The sequence below is a fragment of the Fibroporia radiculosa genome (assembly GCF_000313525.1).
Source record: "Fibroporia radiculosa TFFH 294 genomic supercontigs, scaffold1727, whole genome shotgun sequence".
In the NCBI taxonomy this organism is placed as follows: Eukaryota; Fungi; Basidiomycota; class Agaricomycetes; order Polyporales; family Fibroporiaceae; genus Fibroporia; species Fibroporia radiculosa.
Window position 1 is genome coordinate 47,566 of NW_012133317.1, and position 14,707 is coordinate 62,272.

The 14,707-nt window shown below is 55.3% G+C and overlaps 7 protein-coding genes across 7 annotated transcripts; 4 read left to right on the forward strand and 3 right to left on the reverse strand.

Annotated features, from left to right (window-relative positions):
- Window positions 1–255: 255 nt before the first annotated feature.
- On the reverse strand, window positions 256–1,548 carry FIBRA_03172 (uncharacterized protein; the record flags this gene model as incomplete). The annotated part of the gene is made up of 5 exons (XM_012325017.1): window positions 256–406; window positions 462–727; window positions 913–988; window positions 1,050–1,389; window positions 1,443–1,548. 5 exons carry the CDS (start codon window positions 1,546–1,548, stop codon window positions 256–258), a joined length of 939 nt encoding a protein of 312 aa, XP_012180407.1.
- Window positions 1,549–2,430: 882 nt separating this feature from the next.
- Window positions 2,431–4,096, forward strand: FIBRA_03173 (uncharacterized protein; the record flags this gene model as incomplete). The annotated part of the gene is made up of 8 exons (XM_012325018.1): window positions 2,431–2,449; window positions 2,508–2,544; window positions 2,598–2,653; window positions 2,703–2,727; window positions 2,781–2,948; window positions 3,004–3,293; window positions 3,346–3,748; window positions 3,805–4,096. 8 exons carry the CDS (start codon window positions 2,431–2,433, stop codon window positions 4,094–4,096), a joined length of 1,290 nt encoding a protein of 429 aa, XP_012180408.1.
- A 239-nt stretch (window positions 4,097–4,335) lies between these two features.
- FIBRA_03174 (uncharacterized protein) lies at window positions 4,336–6,573 on the reverse strand (the record flags this gene model as incomplete). Its single annotated transcript, XM_012325019.1, has 16 exons — window positions 4,336–4,522; window positions 4,585–4,700; window positions 4,751–4,819; window positions 4,871–5,033; window positions 5,087–5,209; window positions 5,266–5,286; window positions 5,346–5,459; window positions 5,512–5,562; window positions 5,614–5,803; window positions 5,860–5,931; window positions 5,991–6,027; window positions 6,086–6,106; window positions 6,158–6,196; window positions 6,266–6,349; window positions 6,410–6,492; window positions 6,552–6,573. The coding sequence occupies 16 exons, from the start codon at window positions 6,571–6,573 to the stop codon at window positions 4,336–4,338; spliced, it is 1,392 nt and encodes a 463-aa protein (XP_012180409.1).
- A 475-nt stretch (window positions 6,574–7,048) lies between these two features.
- On the forward strand, window positions 7,049–8,153 carry FIBRA_03175 (uncharacterized protein; the record flags this gene model as incomplete). Its single annotated transcript, XM_012325020.1, has 3 exons — window positions 7,049–7,231; window positions 7,285–7,946; window positions 8,009–8,153. The coding sequence occupies 3 exons, from the start codon at window positions 7,049–7,051 to the stop codon at window positions 8,151–8,153; spliced, it is 990 nt and encodes a 329-aa protein (XP_012180410.1).
- Window positions 8,154–8,490: 337 nt separating this feature from the next.
- On the reverse strand, window positions 8,491–9,411 carry FIBRA_03176 (uncharacterized protein; the record flags this gene model as incomplete). Its single annotated transcript, XM_012325021.1, has 1 exon — window positions 8,491–9,411. One exon carries the CDS (start codon window positions 9,409–9,411, stop codon window positions 8,491–8,493), a length of 921 nt encoding a protein of 306 aa, XP_012180411.1.
- Window positions 9,412–9,544: 133 nt separating this feature from the next.
- On the forward strand, window positions 9,545–10,559 carry FIBRA_03177 (uncharacterized protein; the record flags this gene model as incomplete). Its single annotated transcript, XM_012325022.1, has 2 exons — window positions 9,545–9,622; window positions 9,672–10,559. 2 exons carry the CDS (start codon window positions 9,545–9,547, stop codon window positions 10,557–10,559), a joined length of 966 nt encoding a protein of 321 aa, XP_012180412.1.
- Window positions 10,560–13,789: 3,230 nt separating this feature from the next.
- FIBRA_03178 (uncharacterized protein) lies at window positions 13,790–14,590 on the forward strand (the record flags this gene model as incomplete). Its single annotated transcript, XM_012325023.1, has 3 exons — window positions 13,790–13,886; window positions 13,946–14,511; window positions 14,579–14,590. The coding sequence occupies 3 exons, from the start codon at window positions 13,790–13,792 to the stop codon at window positions 14,588–14,590; spliced, it is 675 nt and encodes a 224-aa protein (XP_012180413.1).
- Window positions 14,591–14,707: the final 117 nt, after the last annotated feature.

The window sequence follows — 14,707 nt, forward strand, 5'->3', positions numbered from 1 at the left end:
CCATGGATTTGTAGCCGTAGAGATGCCTGTAGAGAACAATTGTCATAGAATCGTAATTTGCGAGTTGAGACGGTCTGAATCAGGCAATAAGAAACGAAATATGGTCACACAATTGTGAATGCTACAATAAATGAGCACGAAAACATGCATTCTTTTTGAGGCTACAAGTAGTGACCAACACATACAAGACACCCATCCACCACCTCCCTAGCAGCAAACCCACGTCCAGCACCAGTTTTATGTGGTATGAAGTCATCACGATACAACGGTCCAGACACGGACCATGTCATCGGTGAAGCCACCAAAGAGCGTCTGACCATCAGCGGACCATGAAATAGAAACACATTCAGGTTCCCGCGAGCCTGTGCTCTGCGCAAAGTCGGGTTTGAGCTCATCGACGATCGACCTAAACGAACCCGTCAGACAATTGCACAGCTGACGTAGTTCTCAGAATGACGTACTTGCTCTCCAAGTCGAAGATCTTGATGCAGGTTGCCGTAGCCGCGCACAGCCAGTAGCGGTTCGGCGAGAAAACGAGAGCGTTGACGATGTCACCAGCCTCCAGCGAGTAGAGGTGTTTGCCCTCATTGAGATCCCACAGCATAGTGATACCATCCTTGCCCCCAGACGCAGCCAACGAACCGTCGGGTGAAACGGAAATAGTGTTGATGTAGCCAGTGTGGCCGTAATGGTTGGTCTTGAGCTTGAATTTCGAGAGTTCCCAGACCTAAGTCGAACGAAGTCAGTAAAAGTTATATAATGACATCAATGAATAGCAAGGTGAAGGTCAGAGATCTTGGTGATTAAAGTAGTCTCATTGGGAGGGACCCTCTGAAGTAGCAAATATATTCTAACATCATACCGAACGAACAACCGAGAACTAAGGAAAATGACTGGAGCGACCGAGCTCACCTTGACAACCTTGTCCCATCCACATGAGACAATGACGGGGTTCATGACGTTCGGGCTGAAGCGCACGCATGATACCCTAGTTTAAAGTGTTTGTGAGTCATTCACACGATGATACTAGCTCAGTAGACTATGCTGACCATTCAGTGTGACCGTCATCCTTGATATCATACTTGCATTCTCCTAGGGTATTCCATAGCTTGATCGACCTGTCGCGCGAACCAGAGACGATCTGCCTATTATCTGCGCTGAAGGAGACGGAGAGGACATCTGAAGTGTGGCCGACGAAGCGACGGGTGGTCACACCGGTGTTAAGGTCCCACAGGCGGAGTGTGTGGTCCCATGAGGAGGAGAGAGCGAATTGACCGTCGGAAGAAATCACGACGTCAGAAACGAAGTGGTTGTGGCCGTGAAGAATGCGTTTGGGATAGCCATATTGGTCATCGTCGCGAGTCAATTGCCAGACAATGATGGTCTTGTCTGCGCGAAGTTCAGTCAAGTCGACACGACCAAGGAGGTAGTAGCATACATACCGCGAGAGGCGGTCAGAATCATGTCCGGGTTCTCCGACGATGTGGCAATGGCGGTGACCCAGCCTTTGTGGCCGGCCATAGTACCGAGATAACGCAAAGACTCCATGGTGATAGATAATGTGCGGGGGAGCTTGCGGAGGGCGTCGGCGTCGTTCTCGAGCTACTCGTCGCTGTGCTACAATAATTAGTGGTCGGCGTGAGACGCGCGTGACAGCCACAGTGACTGGTACTATACAGCATCGGCAACTCCCAGATATTTTTAAAAGGACCAATCGGCGTTTGAGACATGTCGGTGTCGCGTCGGTGGCACAGACGCCTGCTGGCTCTAACTCTATCTGCTGCCCACACTCGTGTCTTATGCTCACAGAATATACGAAGCGGAGATAAGGCCCTTGTTTCGACTGTTATAGTGTCAGCGAGGGTGTCGTTTCTAGTTGGTGACGTGCTATGTGAACGCAACGTGAGTATTTTGGCTTGTGGTCTTCGTGTCACTTTACGTCCCGCTCTATGATGCCATTCCATATATTTGCTACTTCGGAGAGCTGTCGTTTCAGACTTGCCTCTATGAGACCACATTTTCCACCAAGATCTCTGAGTTTTCTTCTTTGAGATGAATCTCTTATTTATATATGCTAATCACTTCCGCATGTTTAGTTGTAGTGACGGTTGGGATCCTGCGACGTTGTATTGTTCAAGACGACTGTCGATTGTGCAAAAGGTTAGTATGTCGACTGAGTCTTATAATGTGTCTATACCTTCTTGTACGGCATTCTACTTGTTCAATCAATATCTGCATGCGTGGATATGTTTCAGCCGTTAAAGGCATCGTCACCGACCATATTCTAAGAGATTTTGCCAACGCGTCACGACGGATTGGACGCGTTGTGTCGCGGTCACGTGCAGCAATTCCTGGCGAGGATTTCTGAAATCTACTCACTGCATCGACAGAATCGAGCTTGATCTGCGTTGTCTCCAACTGTCTTTCAAGATGAAGATCCCCGTCATAAGTGAGACACTCCTTGCTGAAGTGTTGCATAATGCTGAGATTGCCCAAACTGATTTCAGTCGATACTGATCCCGGCGTCGATGATACTCTAGCAATGTGCGGGGCGTTGATTGTCTATCGTCCACTTCTGAGAGCGTGGTCATCTCTAGATTGTTGGCGTTGGCTTCTCCAGAGCTGGATGTACTAGCCATCATCGTCTCGTTTGGTGAGCTTCATGAATTGCGTAATTTTACCTTATCTAATCTGTACGACAGGCAATACTGATACTGAAGCCTCATAGTAAGTCTCTATAATCATAAATGGTACTGGTCTCACTGTGCACATCCACACAGTCTCAATATCTTCAAGTTGTACAAAGCTATCTCCCTCCATATCAAAAAGCATCCAGATGCTCAATCTCGTTTCCCTGGGTTTTCATCCTCCAGGAAAGTGATCCTTGCTCGGGGCGCGGAAGGTCCCCTTGAAGGAGACCTGCACAGCGCACAATATTTCCACGGCAGGTAAGTAGTTGCATAGTGTTTCAAGCCTGTTCGATCGTGATGCACTGTTTATTAGGGACGGTCTAGGGGGCATCACTACGCGCCATCCAGATCTCAGCTTAGAAGGGGACATTCCCCTCGAGCATCCACAACTACAAATTGTGGGGAAGCCGGGAGTCGAAGTGGCATTGGAGCTCATACGCTCGCAACCCGCACGCGCTGTCACCTATATAGCCCTAGGACCCCTCACAAATCTGGCGAAATTGGTCCAGTTGGACGAGAGTATTGTGCGAAGTCGACTTGGCCGCATTGTATGTATGGGCGGCGCTCTGGACGTGCCTGGTAACACAAGCCCAGTCGCCGAGTGTATGTACCAATGTCCATATCCGAGTGTGACTCTCCTTCTCATGCTGAACAGTTAATTTCTTCGCCGATCCATTTGCGGTCAAGGAATTGCTGGTCCCGACACCTCCAAGTCTCGGAATCCCACTCGAGCGATTCCTTCTCCTCCCTCTTGATATCACGACGGTTCACCAGCTGTCTTTTCCTTTCTACAAGGAGAGGGTGGATCCTGCCTTCGAATCGACCTCGAAGCCGTCGCAGCCAGAAGGAAAATCTGTGCTGACCCATTTCACGAGCTCGTTCCTGGAGCGCACGCGGGAGATCATGATCGAATTCGGGAACGATGCCATGGAGCTTCACGACATCGTAGCCGTTTGGTGCGCCATCGAGAACCCGCCAGTGGAAGTTGAGGCAGAAGGGGCGATCCCCACGCTTCGACCCGGGTGGAAGGCAGTCAAGCGAAAGTTCGAAGTCGAGCGGTATGTACTGAAATCTCTACCGTCACGACCCGGTTGCTGAAGACATTCACCAAAAGCACGGGGGAGTTGACACGAGGGATGCTGGTGGTCGATCGACGAGACGATGAAGGTGCCTACGCTCCAGGTTCTAACCGCGCTGAAGTTCAAGCAGAGCTCGAAAAGCATAAATTCATCCACTCCGGCATGTATGAGTCAACCGCGTTGCCGGCTCAAGTCGAGGTTGAGGAAAGTGCCCAAACAGATCCACTGCCTGGCCACCCATCCGGCGTGCCCGTTGTGTACGAGACACCTGGTCCTCAAGCACTAGTTCAACTAATGCTCGAGAGGATATGGGGGGTTGCAAATTGAAAGTTCGTGGGGCGATCGAACCCGCATGGGCTATGGTGACGCGCGTGCTCAAAATAAAATACCCGATATCAAGCCAGTAATATAGAGTTGACATGGGATGCTAGATTCTACAAAAACTATAGCTAGAATACAGTGTCATGGACAAGCCATTGTACCGAGGCGATGAACATCTAGTTCGTGTTCGGCAACATATACTATGCCAGTTACGACACAGACAGAATAAGAACATCTTTACTCTGTTATGATATTGCCTCTACTGCCTCTACATACTCTTCATCCCCCTTCTTCTCTTCCAGCGGAATTGGGGATTTTCTGTCACCGTCGGACTCAGACTCTAGATCCGTGTGCTTCTCTTTCGTTATATAGGACTCCTCAACAGTTCGGAAGCGGAATCCGCCTTTACGCGCCTGATCAATGACCATCCCACTGTGAACAAGATAGATCGGAACATCAGCGATGAATATGCATATCTTATCGCCGACACTTACACGGCATAAACGGTCATCGCCACATATCCAGTAAATGGAACGATGTATGAGTGAGCAGTGTTGGTGTCTGCGATGGAGCCTTGCGCAGGAGGGTACCAAGCACCGCCTCCAACACCCTATGATATGTGTGAGCTCCGTGCCGGAGATTGAGTGTGATGATACAGACCATTACGACAAGTCCGGAGCCCTTCTTTGTGTAGCGACCCAAATTTTTGGTAGCAAGGGTAAAGATGACCTGTGCTCAACATCAGGTTCGCAGCCCTCACCACGCAAGAAGACCACATACAGGATAACAGATAGATTCGAAAAAGAACAGCCCAAACAGACATCCCACACCGCCTCTTCCTGGCGCATACGCCGTGCCAAGAGCGAACGCCGAGCATGCCACTCCGTAGACAGAGAGCATCAACGCAGGGTCGATGAAGTTTAGCAGTACCACGCCGACAAAGCTGTCAAGGACATATTAGACCTCGATATCGGCAGTAGCTGTCAGGGTGCTCACCGGCCGACTGTGAATGTGATCTGACAGTAAGAGAATAATTGTCCGGCTTCGGACTCATTAATCCCGACATTCTGGTCGACGAAGAAGTTTACTGCCATCGCAGCGACTCCTACTTGCGCACCCCTATCGCGCGCGCGTCAATAATAGGCTAGGGGCGAGACATGCAACGTAAGACTCACGTATAGGTCGTCTGTGCGATCCTAAAAAATACATCAGCGCCGTCCATTGTCGCAATAAGCCCATATGGAAAGCAACATACCAGCCAAAAATACAGTGATACTGCTTCCAAAATGGCTCCTGATCTGTCTGCACGCCTGCACCTTCCATCTCGGCCGACAGCGCATCTTCCGTGATTTCCGGCAAGGGGCAGAAACTGCACCGAGGTCAGCGAGAGAACGGAGATATCAAGATAGTATGGCGCTTACTAAAACAGGATGTTGAGGACCAACCCGAGACCGGCGACGGCAACGTAGACCCTGTGGCACGAGTACATCAGGACCAACTCTGGCTGTGGCAGTGATACTTACCATTGTACGGTATAGAGCGAGGTGGCGTTCTTCCCAGTGAAGAACCATCGAGAGGCAATCATCGGACCGGCGAAGGATGCGACGCCTTGGAAGCCTTGACTAAAGTTGAGTCGCGCCGCCGCATACTTGGGAGACCCAAGCACGGAGATGTAGGAATTGGCTGCGACCTCAAGACACGATAGTCCGCAACCTAGATATACATTAGGTTAGATGTCTTGCCGCTGGCTTAGAAACGGAGTTGCACACCAATTACAAACGTCGATCCGACAAAACCACCATACTTCGCGTATTTGGCGGACGGCCAGAAAAAGATGGCGCCTGAAATGAGACGTTGAGCGATGAGCGATGAGCGCGTTTATCAGGTGCGCATAACCAACCGATAGAGTAATAGGTCAATCCCATATGGATTCCTTTCTGGATTGCGGCCTTACTCAGCATCGCATGGCACAGCGCGCGGCGAAATTTGACCGACCTTGTATCCATATTTTCTCATCTATGTCATTCTCAGTCAGTCACTTGAGGATGCGGACAGATGGACACTCACAAACAATCCAGCTATCGGCGCATAGACAAAGTACGCGCCCTGCAGTCACCAAGCGAACGAATGAGACCGCTGGGCCACCGGTCGCTCCGATTCCGATCGGCAACTCACAAAGTAGGCAAGCTGGAGCATCGTGCTCTGCAGCTTGGAGATCCCGAAGACGGTCTGGAAATGTGCGTTGAGGACATCAAGGAGCTGCAAACAAGCACCGGCGGGATCAGCGGGGCGATGCAGACAGAGCAGGAGAAGACGTACGCCGTACGCAAAGCCCCACGTGAAGAAGAGAGAGGTCACCAGCGCAAAGGCATATCCCCACTCCCTGCGCGATAGCTCGGATCCTGTAGCCAGCGTCTGTCAGCGCGACGTGCGCTCGCAGAGCAGCGGGAATGGGACGTACCTGTCGTTCCTGCGAGTGCCATGGCGGGAGAGCGAGCACTCTCACCAGCCCAAGAGTGCCGCGATAAATAGTGCCGCTAAGGGTAGAGTCCCCCATTTTGCGGAGCATCATCGAGCGAGGCCACAGTGTATGTCGGATTGGTATCCCTGCCCCGCGTGATGTCCCCAAGCCGCCAACGCGGACCGAGCAAGTGTGCACGCACGCGTCTACACTGGCTGGCTGGTAATTGGGGTGATAACAAGGACCTTGTGATGCCTGGGTCAATGATACGGCGCACCGTCCAGGGAGGAGGACGGGTAAACCTCTGCCATTCGCGTAGACTGAGCGCGTCCACGGGTCTGAACATACACAGATCCCTCCCCGATATGGCCGCGTGTGCTTGATCTCCCCGATCTCGTGATCACGGCTCCGCTCGCGCACCCAGCGCTGAGGGGCTTGCCTGTCTCCATTTACAGTGCACAACCACTGCACGGCGCACACCAGCAGCCTGCGGCGACATGCGGGCACAAGCCCAGCAGCGGCACCGGGACCTGTCGCGCTTTCTCCTGGTCAGCAGTCGCACGCCCGTCGCGCAGGCTTATCCTGCAGCTAACCACGTCCCCGCAGGAAGAGTACCATGCCGTCAAGGCTCGCCACCCCGGCGAGGGAAGAAGATTATGGCGGCTGCGAGTCGCGGACGCGTTCTGGGCCTTGACCCCCACCCAGAAGGACAACCACTCACCGGTGCGTGCAGATCCTCCGAGAAAGCCTCGCACGTCCTCTCCGCGCATGTGCCATCCCGCCGCTTCTCATCCGCATCCCGTCTCCACAGCTCTCCCCAGTGCCGGTGGACGAGGACGCCGGCTTCGTCGCGGACGACGACCCGCTCGACGGGCTCTCCGACGACGCCCCGGGCCTCGGCGTCCTCGTGCGCACCGACTTTGCGAACGAAGATGCGTGGCACGCGTTCTGCAGCAGCCTCCAGGGCGCGGAGGCGGAATTCGTCTCCGAGCGGCCCTCCGAGGACGCAAGCACCAGAGACGCACCGCGCGCGTCTCCCACAGCAGCGGACGACGATGCTATGGATGAAGACAGCAACAGCGACGACGACGAAGACCCCGAGGCCGAGCCGGGCCCCATCATATTCGTCCTCGACGCTGGCCCCGCCGACCGGGCACGCTTCGCCAACATCTCGAATCTGACTGCCCTGCGGCTGCTGAACGACGTCGACGTGCGCCGTGCGCCGGCGGTGCCGGCAGGGACGAGGCGCATCAGGCCCCCCAACCGACTCGTGGACCACGACGGCTGGCAGGAGGTCTACACTGGCAAGACGATCTGGATCTACGATGCAAAGTCGAACAGCGATCAGTGTGCGCGCCTAGTGAGCCAGCACGGAGGGCCGTATGGCACCGCTACGTAAGTTGCACGCTTTTCATTCAAATTCTGGGCCGGCCCTGACGCTGCGCTATGATTTTCAGTGGGGATAGCTGGCGAGCACGCGTGAGCCATCTATGCGAACTGCAGGTCAACCTTGCATCTGGCGCCATGTCGATCAATTTTGGGGAGCAGGACCGCTGGGATCATGATGAGCGAGTGAGAAACATGGCGGATGCCATACGTTGACAAGTGCCGTGGCAATGCGGCTGACCGAGTTGGCGACGACAGCCGACTTGATTGATGCGGGATGGCATGGATTCGGGCTGAATTGAATGGCGTAACCAGGGCCTTTGCATGGATTATAAACATACGACGTCTCAACCTGTGAGCGTGGCATGTACGAGCTATTATGAATTAATGTAGGCTACCTCCGCATTACATCGCTGAATACAACATAGCAGATAATGAGATGATGAGCAGTATAAGGATACGCAGGGCCGGGAACTGTCGGTGAAGATGAGACGCAGATCAGGGCGAACACGGGGATGTCAGACTCACATCAATTAGCGTGTGAGGACAGTAATCAACGGGACATTCTGGTGCTGGGGCCGTCCTCCGGACCTGACGAGGAGGTGGTAGAACGGAGGTCGGACATGCGCTGCGCGAGGCGGGAGCGGGGGTCGCGGGGGTCGCGGGGGTCGTCGTCGCCCGACAGACCGTCGTCCTTGTCGTCGACGAGGTCGTTGCAGTCGAGGTAGCCGCCACAGCACTCGGACTCTGAATAAGAGCTTGGCGGGGGACCCGGGTCAATGGGCTTTGTGTGGCGGGGCGGGTGGCCGTATGGGTGTCCAGGGTGGTCTGGACGGAAGAGGTCGCGGTGGAGGGAGTGGAGGGGTGGGAGCTCGATCCTGCTGGAGCCGCGGGGGGAGGGGAGTCGGCGATGTGGTTGTGGGAGGGGCGAGGGGGTGAAGGAGGGGGTGGCGAGGGAGGTGGGGATGTGATTGTGGATGGGCGGGAGCTGGAGCATGCTGGAGGACGGTTCGGGAGGTGGATGGAGGGCGACCTGCTGGAAGCGAGCGATGGAGGCTGCGGCGGAGGAGAGGTGGTGCATGAGGTCTGAAGTGGCTGCGGCCTGTTTGCGGAGAAGGGGGCGAAGATTAGTGAGCGTGACGCCGGGAGTGGCAAGGAGGCGTACTACTTCAGGGCTGGGGCTGTTTCGCTGGGTGACGGACTGGCCTGCGGCGTGGAGTTTTGCGGTGAGGAGGTCGACCTCGTCCTTGAGACGGGCATTCTCCTCCTCTGTGAGGCGGACGCGCTCTTCGAGGTCGGCGAGGTAGCGGGCTTTTCGAGCACGGTAGTCGCGCTGCTGGAGGAGTGCGCGGGAGGGGGGGATGGTGAGGTCTTTTCTGCGGCCGCGGGTCATGGAGGGCGAGAGAAGAGGGTCGTCGAGGGTCGTGAGGGGAGGAGGAGGAGAAGGAGAAGGAAGGGAAGGAGGGAGGGACATGCACAGCGGCGGAGGCGCCTAGTGAGGCCGCGGCGGCGAGCAACGACATTCGGGATAGGCGCGCGCGGGAGACAGCGCCGGCCGAGTTGACTCGCCCGGATCCGATGTCGGACGGCTGCGGGCACCCATTTTCATGCCAGACAAATTCCATCGTTTCAAGTCTCCCATCTTGACAGATCGCCCACACCGCCTGCAGCCTCCACCTGCCACCGTCTGATCCCCATTTGCTTCCGTCTCCTCCCCCTGATCGCGCCCTCGAGCCACAACCGACCGAGCTCGCCCACGCCGTCCGTACCTCCCCAGCTCATCCACCTGCGACCGACTCGGGACTCGGTGTCATCATCGACAGTCTTGAACCACTATCCCAGGAACACCAGACCCGCGCTGCCAATCCCTCTCCACTGCCAATCAACTCTCCCGCCCTTGTCTCGCGACGACAACCCTTCGCCTCCAGCGTCGCTGGAGCGGGCGACTCCGGCGCTGCCGACGTAGGTGGCACTCCATGCAGCTGCCCCGGCTTTGATCCAGATGCCCCGGGCGCCGGCTTTCCCGGCGATCCAGGTCCTCCAAGCAGCGGTCAAGCCGGCGTCGACCCTAGCACGGATCCTAGCTCTAACACTCAAAACAACGATGACGCCACTACCACTCCCGGTACTAGTGGGTCTAGTGACGCCTCCGACGGCCTAGGGAATGTTTATCTCGCTGCAGGTGGCCCGAATGCGAATTCGGACTCTGCGACTGGTGCGGCCGACAGCAGTGCGCCAGCGACTTCTGACGGTGCGAATGCTGCCTCGGGCTCACCAAACAGCGGTGGCGACCCATCTTCTCGCACCGCTGCCCTCAACTCTGCTTCCCGTGTGGCTAGCCCTCCTGACAGAGGAAACGGAACTGGCGACCACAATTCAGAATCGGACTGTACTGCCTCTGGTGCTAACATAAACGCTGCTGTTGATGGCGGCGCCAGTAGCACAGGCTCCGACCCCAACTCTGGTGCGGTAGACGCAGCTCCTCGTGCTGTCCCTGGCGCTGGCACCGACACGGCCAACACGGCCGATAATGGCGTCAACTCACATGAAAATGTAGATTTTGTTGTCGCGAACGCGCACAGAGCTGATTCAGGAAATACAAACTACAAATGGCGCATCTGATTCAGCTGGCGCCTCCCCTCGTGTGGATGTGGTTGCAGACTCATGACTGACAGTATCTTCTCACCCGAAGACAGCGGGAATGATCATACGAGCTTTGGCGCGGCCGCAGCAGCCCCTCCGGACGGTAGTGCGGAAAGAACACACAGATTGGTGCCACAAGCGCTGCAGACCCTGCTGGGCCTGATGACAACAACGAGATGGCTCGTCTGAACACTAGCTTACGACAGTTCTGCGTAAGGCTGGTGTGTTTTGATTTGAATACTGGCAGCGAAATGGGGTCGGGGTTGACAGCCGATATGAACATCCCCCAGCTACCGGGCGTTAACACGGGTTGTGAGTGTGGGGGGCGACGTTAACGTTTGCTTGAATGTGGGCTCGTAGATGCAGTGTCTGAATTGCGGCATGCTACGTGTCCCGCCTGTGATGATACTTGTTGATCCATTTCTAATGGCCCATTCACACAATTATTCTTATCCTCTTGCGCTGGTCCTGGAAAATCCAGCACTGCGATTTTTGTGATTCGCCATTGGGAACCCTAGACCCAGCTTCTGCCAAGGATTTTCCGTGATGGGACAGGCACTGGCAAGTCGAGTGTGACACCGAAGGGGTATGTTTGAAAATTGTCTCGCTGCAGGCACTGCTGTGATCAGTGCGCTGCTGGCTCCGGTCAGATGCAGCGCGTCACCGCTGTCACCGAGTCGCGGTCGTGGCCTCGTGTCGTGCAGTCTAGTAGGGAAGCATTGGCCCAGCACCTCGAATCAACCCCGTCTCTGCTCTCATCGCATCCCACCACCTGAAACACTGACCCTGCACATTGTATCAGATTTTGAGCCTCAGCCAAAGTTGCGCCGACCCAGGGGGGAGATCGAGGTGTGCATCACGGGTTCGTGGCCCTTGTTTCCCTGAGTGGCTGAATGAATGACCCGACGTGATGAGTGAATGAACGTTGAATGCTTGAAGATGAACGTCGAACATCATTGCCGGACCAGACGGCCAATCTATCAGCACTGTGCGGTGACGCAGGCCACCGTCGGACAGGTTATAGAATCTGCAAAGGGCCCCCGCCGCGTCCTCCGGCCTCTCGCCGCCGCTGAGGGGGCTTCTGGGCTGCCTCGCCTCAAGTCTGATGACCGTTCTATCAGGGTGGTCCGGGACCAAATTGGAGCCGCCCAAGTTCCCTCCGTCCGTCCGATGTTCGTTCGGATTTTCTGCACTGGCTGTAGATGGGCTTTAATCCTTTCGCGGGGAGCTCCTAATAGTCGCCGGCAGTTTGTCGGCCAGAGAAATCGATATGCAGCTCAGCAGGGGGGAGGGGGGGCCGCACGGAGAAATGAAAGGTGAAAAGTGAAAAGTGAAAAGTGAAAAATTAAAAACAAAATTAAACGTGAACGTGCAGAAAGCGTCGTCGCATGTTTCGTCCGTTCGCCCGCCGTTGAATATTTGCGGCGCAATTCCGAAATCCGGTGCACGGCCGCACACGGATCTCGAGCCACAATGCGCGATCGCAAAATGAGCGCTAATCGGCCGGTCTCAAATTCCTGCGAAAAATAGAACTGTGGACGTGTTCTGCGCACCCATGGGGCTGAATTCCGCCGAGTGCTCAAAGTTCGTTGATCTTACTTGCGACATTGTTCATCGTTCAACGTCGTACTGCCTTGAAGAAGGTGGGCTACCGGACCTCTCCAGTGGTTTGTGGGTCCGGGTATCTCACTGAGCAAAGTTAGTTCCATCGCTCTCCGTCCCTCCCCTGCATCTGCCGCTGATTAATTCTCACAAGGCTCAAGCCAGCTTACCAACCTCCAGCCCGCTTCGTATCCCGCAGACGGTCTCCGGCACGGCGGGCAGTCACTATTTACCCAGACAACTTACTCAGGCAGCCTAAGGGTGATTGAAACCTTTTTGGCTGAGGCTGTTCAATCAGACTTCATTTCATTCCTGGCTTTTCAAGTCCGCGCATGCCACATGACGCGCTACCGTGCTTGACGCTGTCGACTTGTGCGTTTGTCACGGTGGGCACTCCGATTCGCATGGTCGCGCACTCGCCATTGCACAGACGCATAGACGCAACTGCCAGCCGGACCATCAGAGTATGAGCGCTGTGTCGTGCCTCGGCTGCTGATACCATCGGTGGAAAAATCGGAAATCGCCAAGACTCAGACTCCACTCGCAGAGGCATAGAATACGCTTAACAGCACGACTCATGCAGCCATGGTGACCTCCCTCCTCTTAGTTTCTCCTGCTCCTGATGCTTTCTACAGTACCTTCCATACGCGGGTAGGTTCAGCATCGGCGACCTCTGCTGATGAGGCTAGCCGATGCCAGTGGGTGGATCACGCACCGCCATCATCTGCGCCACGAGATCATTATCTCAAAATTAATACTCCCAGTGGCATCGCGATCAGCTTCTCGTCAATATGCCGCTACGCACGCCGAGCGGCAGCGTGCAACCGCTAGGGCATTCGAGTGCGGTCATCTCCTTCATCTTGTTCACAACGCAACGAGGCTGACTATGCCTTTTGGGGCGCAGAGATCGGACGGACTCGTGGACATATCGGCCACTAGCCCAGCGCCATTCGTGCGCTGACTGTAGCATGACACCGAACACGAACGCTGCGTTATCAGGAACGTCCGTTGTGCTCGCAATTTTCGTGTCGAGAGCGCGGGGACGCGCTACGGTCTCATGGGTTCGCGCACACGGAGATCGCGGCACGGTTAGTAACGGGGCATCCAGTGCCATCTACATTGCGCTAGTGGATAACACTGAACCTAAAAGTCGGTTAAACTGTGTCTGCGATCTCGTTTGATTGGCACATATTGATACTGGGACACAAGCCAGTCGTCGCCCGTCTATCTATTTTCCTTTTCCCGGATCACTCAATGGGCTCGTAAGTATACCGCTTGCACGTACATCTCAGTTAGTCAGATTCGGTCTAGATCGGTTAGCACCTGCATATTCCAACACATCGCATGGAAGCAAGACGCGAAGAAACACTTTTGTACGTCCAGGCTGGATGTCTTTCAATTCGCCTGGCGCAATTCTGAAGATGTCACAGCGGCAAGTCATCTCGGAAGGCTGGCGCGGGGATCTCCGATAAACGCCCATTTTGGCGAGCGTCCCGATCAGGTGGCTGGATGTTCAACGTTCAACTTTGAACCCAACCCGAGCTACGAGCGCGGCGAGATCCAAATTGTTTTCACCCTGCATATACCACATATACATTGTTTCTCACATGACTCGTCCTGGAAAGCGGCGTCTGGTGCACAGCGATGCCAGCGAAAGCGAGTCGGACGACGGCCTGTCGGTGTTCAGCGCACCTCAGTCTCAGGGTGGGTCGATCGAGTCCACAATAGGCCTTCGTTTCTGACACTTCCCATTGGAATCGCAGCCACACCGCCGCCCCCTTCACAGCTCTCCACCTCCCGGTTCCAGAAACCACGCGCCAGCACGCCTCGAGAAGCGCGCCAAGTCCTGTACCCCCGCCTGCCGTTCACCAGGCAGTTCACACCCATCGACCCAGTGCAAATTGCGCTGCACAACGTCTGCTCCTCCGACTTCTACGTCGGCTCTCCCGGGATCACGCGCAGAGTCAAGTGGCAAAAGTACAAGGACCACAGCATCTTGCTCGTCAAAGGTGCGGAGAGGGACACCGAAGCTGAACTGGAGTGGGTCGGGGAAGTCGACGCGATGACCTCATCCTACAACCTTTATGTCTGTGGTAATTGGACGGGTCGATATGGGGACTTCACCTCTGCGAAGGCGCGCGCACAGATCGTCAAGCCGACGAGAGAGCGCTGGGGGTGTGTTGCGGAGGAATGGGAGAAGGTTGTGGCGGGCTTCAAAGCGATTCGGGACTCCAAGTCTACCCCCGGCGCTAGCTTAAGTGATGGCAATCAAGTCGTTTATGACTCGCAAGCACCCTCAAGTGTGAAAGTGAGGCATGCAGTATTCGAAGTAAGAGTGCCTGCGCTGCATGGCTATTTTGTAGAGCTGATATACAACTATCAGGCTGTTCCACCAGGTACTCATTTAGAAGGTATGCAAGCCGGGGGTAGACCCTCACGAGTCGACTCGGTTCGCGCAATCACGCTGATCGCTGGTTCGCAGCGGAAGACACCCAAGATCCGTTTTCGATGGCGAACTGGCGGGG